We start from the raw sequence: 2,012 nt of genomic DNA on the forward strand, positions 1-2,012 counted from the left end.
GACACAACTACGATCCGTACGTATATGTATATATATATATCTATATATATATATATATTTGTTTATTTATATCTTTTTATCATTTTATGCATACGTATATGTATATTTACTGAATACAGTTTCTTTGTCTTTCTCGTGATATGGCAAAAACGCCTACATAATATAAAAACGTCAATTAAAATGCATTAATGTCTCTTAATTTTTTCGAAAGAAGAAAATTAATTATCGTCTAATGATTATTGAATGGTTTAATGAAAATTATGGCAAATGTATATGTTTCGTTTCACACGGAGTATCGGAAGCTGATAATATGTGAAAAATGTATCGGGGATAATAGTTACGGTCAAGCAGCATTTGAAAAACGTTACTTTTGAAGAACGTTTTTCAAATATATTAATATGGTGAATCCAAATATTTTTTCGAGAGTTACATGTTATGGGAAGATATTATGGAGATCATAGTAGAAAAAATTCAAGCAGATTCATCATTGTCCGAATTATCAAGTTTCGCTAATCTAACACTCCACTTCGATTCATAAATAAAAAGAAGAGGCGGACACGATCGTTGCGCTGGCCGGGGATTCTCAGTCCTCGAAATGTCCCGAATTTCTAGGGAGAAGTCTCGGTTTCCTCATCATGGACTAAGTGTATTCCCAATCCCCGAAGCTATTCAACGCGGGATCACCTGATAGAAGGACATCGCGGGTGACGGGTCTCTCTCAATGTATGCGCTGCAGCATTTCTCCTTGACGTTTCTGTTCAAGAGAGTTCGTCGAGACGATCGCGGAATGGGAAGCTTGTCCCGTACATAGGAGAGTCGAGTCGCGCTATTTTCAGTCGAGAAAGCCTAAATGTAACTTCGTACTCATCGCATATATACTTACACGACATATTATATATATATTTATATATTTATATATTCATATATATATATATTATATATATATATTTCCTTTGCGCTCTTTTTCTCTCTGTATAAGTTTACTTTTAGTACGAAAATAATTTCAAGCGCGACGCAGTTAATATTCGTCCGTCATTTGCCTGATGGCACACCGGAACCACGCGCGCACCAGCTGTCGCCGGCCCGGATGCCGACCAATAAACACTAGAACTGGAAGCCCCGTTCCTGCGACGTAAGAATCACCTTCGGATGGCCTGTACCAGCAATGACAGGAGACTTGAAATGAGAAGGATGAGCGGCACACGATGAGACATACCCGAGCTCTGGATGTCCGGCAGCTCACCTGGTGGCCTCATCGATGCTGGGCCGAAATCCCTATCATAGTCTGGAAACAGACGAAACTACGCTGCGGTTGTTCTAGCAAAATAGAACTATTATGTGAATATAATAAAATATTATTCTTTTTTGAATATAATTAATAATTTATTCGCAAAAAGAACAGTTATAAGATAAAAAAAAGTAGAAAGAAACATTGAAATATGAAACCTAAAATCTTATGCTGTGTTTATCAGTCTTCTGGAATATAGATTAGATCGAAAACGATTAGAGTATACGCGATCATAGATCTTCAGATGTGGAGATGTTACATTATAAATTCAAACATAAATTATAAATAATCTTACAAGAAATATAAATGTAAATGATGGACTGTTTTACATAATAGTTTAAAAGATTATATAATATATCTAGTATACATTCCGGAAATTAAAAAAATATATTATACTTTGATTGATTTAATTCCATTTTTATTTCATATTTCTATATTTTCTTCTACCAAATTGTAATTTATTAATCATGATAACGTCAATAATTCAATAGAGATAAGTGTATAAAAACACCTAAAATGTCTCTAATGATTATGTATCTCTGTAAAACGCGATATAAAACTTGTAAAATTGAAGAACTGGTAAAAGATTTTTAACGAAGCACATGTATAATGAATTTAAACGTAATTGCTTCCACTTATACATGTATATGTCATAAAGTTTATTTGCATGTTGATCATAATGGTATTATATTTGTAATATAAATATACACATATATATGAGTAT

The 2,012-nt window shown here is 33.3% G+C and overlaps 1 protein-coding gene across 5 annotated transcripts in view; it reads right to left on the reverse strand.

The window, feature by feature from the left end:
- Positions 1–961: 961 nt before the first annotated feature.
- The window catches only part of LOC108692023 (lachesin), a 189,207-nt gene continuing 188,156 nt past the window's right edge, over positions 962–2,012 (reverse strand). For all 5 annotated transcript variants that reach the window (XM_018200137.1, XM_018200113.1, XM_018200147.1 and 2 more), the window contains exon 11: positions 962–1,285. In XM_018200137.1, coding sequence (XP_018055626.1) covers positions 1,140–1,285 — 146 coding nt within the window. In that variant the 3' untranslated portion in view covers positions 962–1,139. The remainder of the gene's footprint in view (positions 1,286–2,012) is intronic.

Source organism: Atta colombica, unplaced genomic scaffold (assembly GCF_001594045.1).
Source record: "Atta colombica isolate Treedump-2 unplaced genomic scaffold, Acol1.0 scaffold107, whole genome shotgun sequence".
NCBI lineage: Eukaryota > Metazoa > Arthropoda > Insecta > Hymenoptera > Formicidae > Atta > Atta colombica.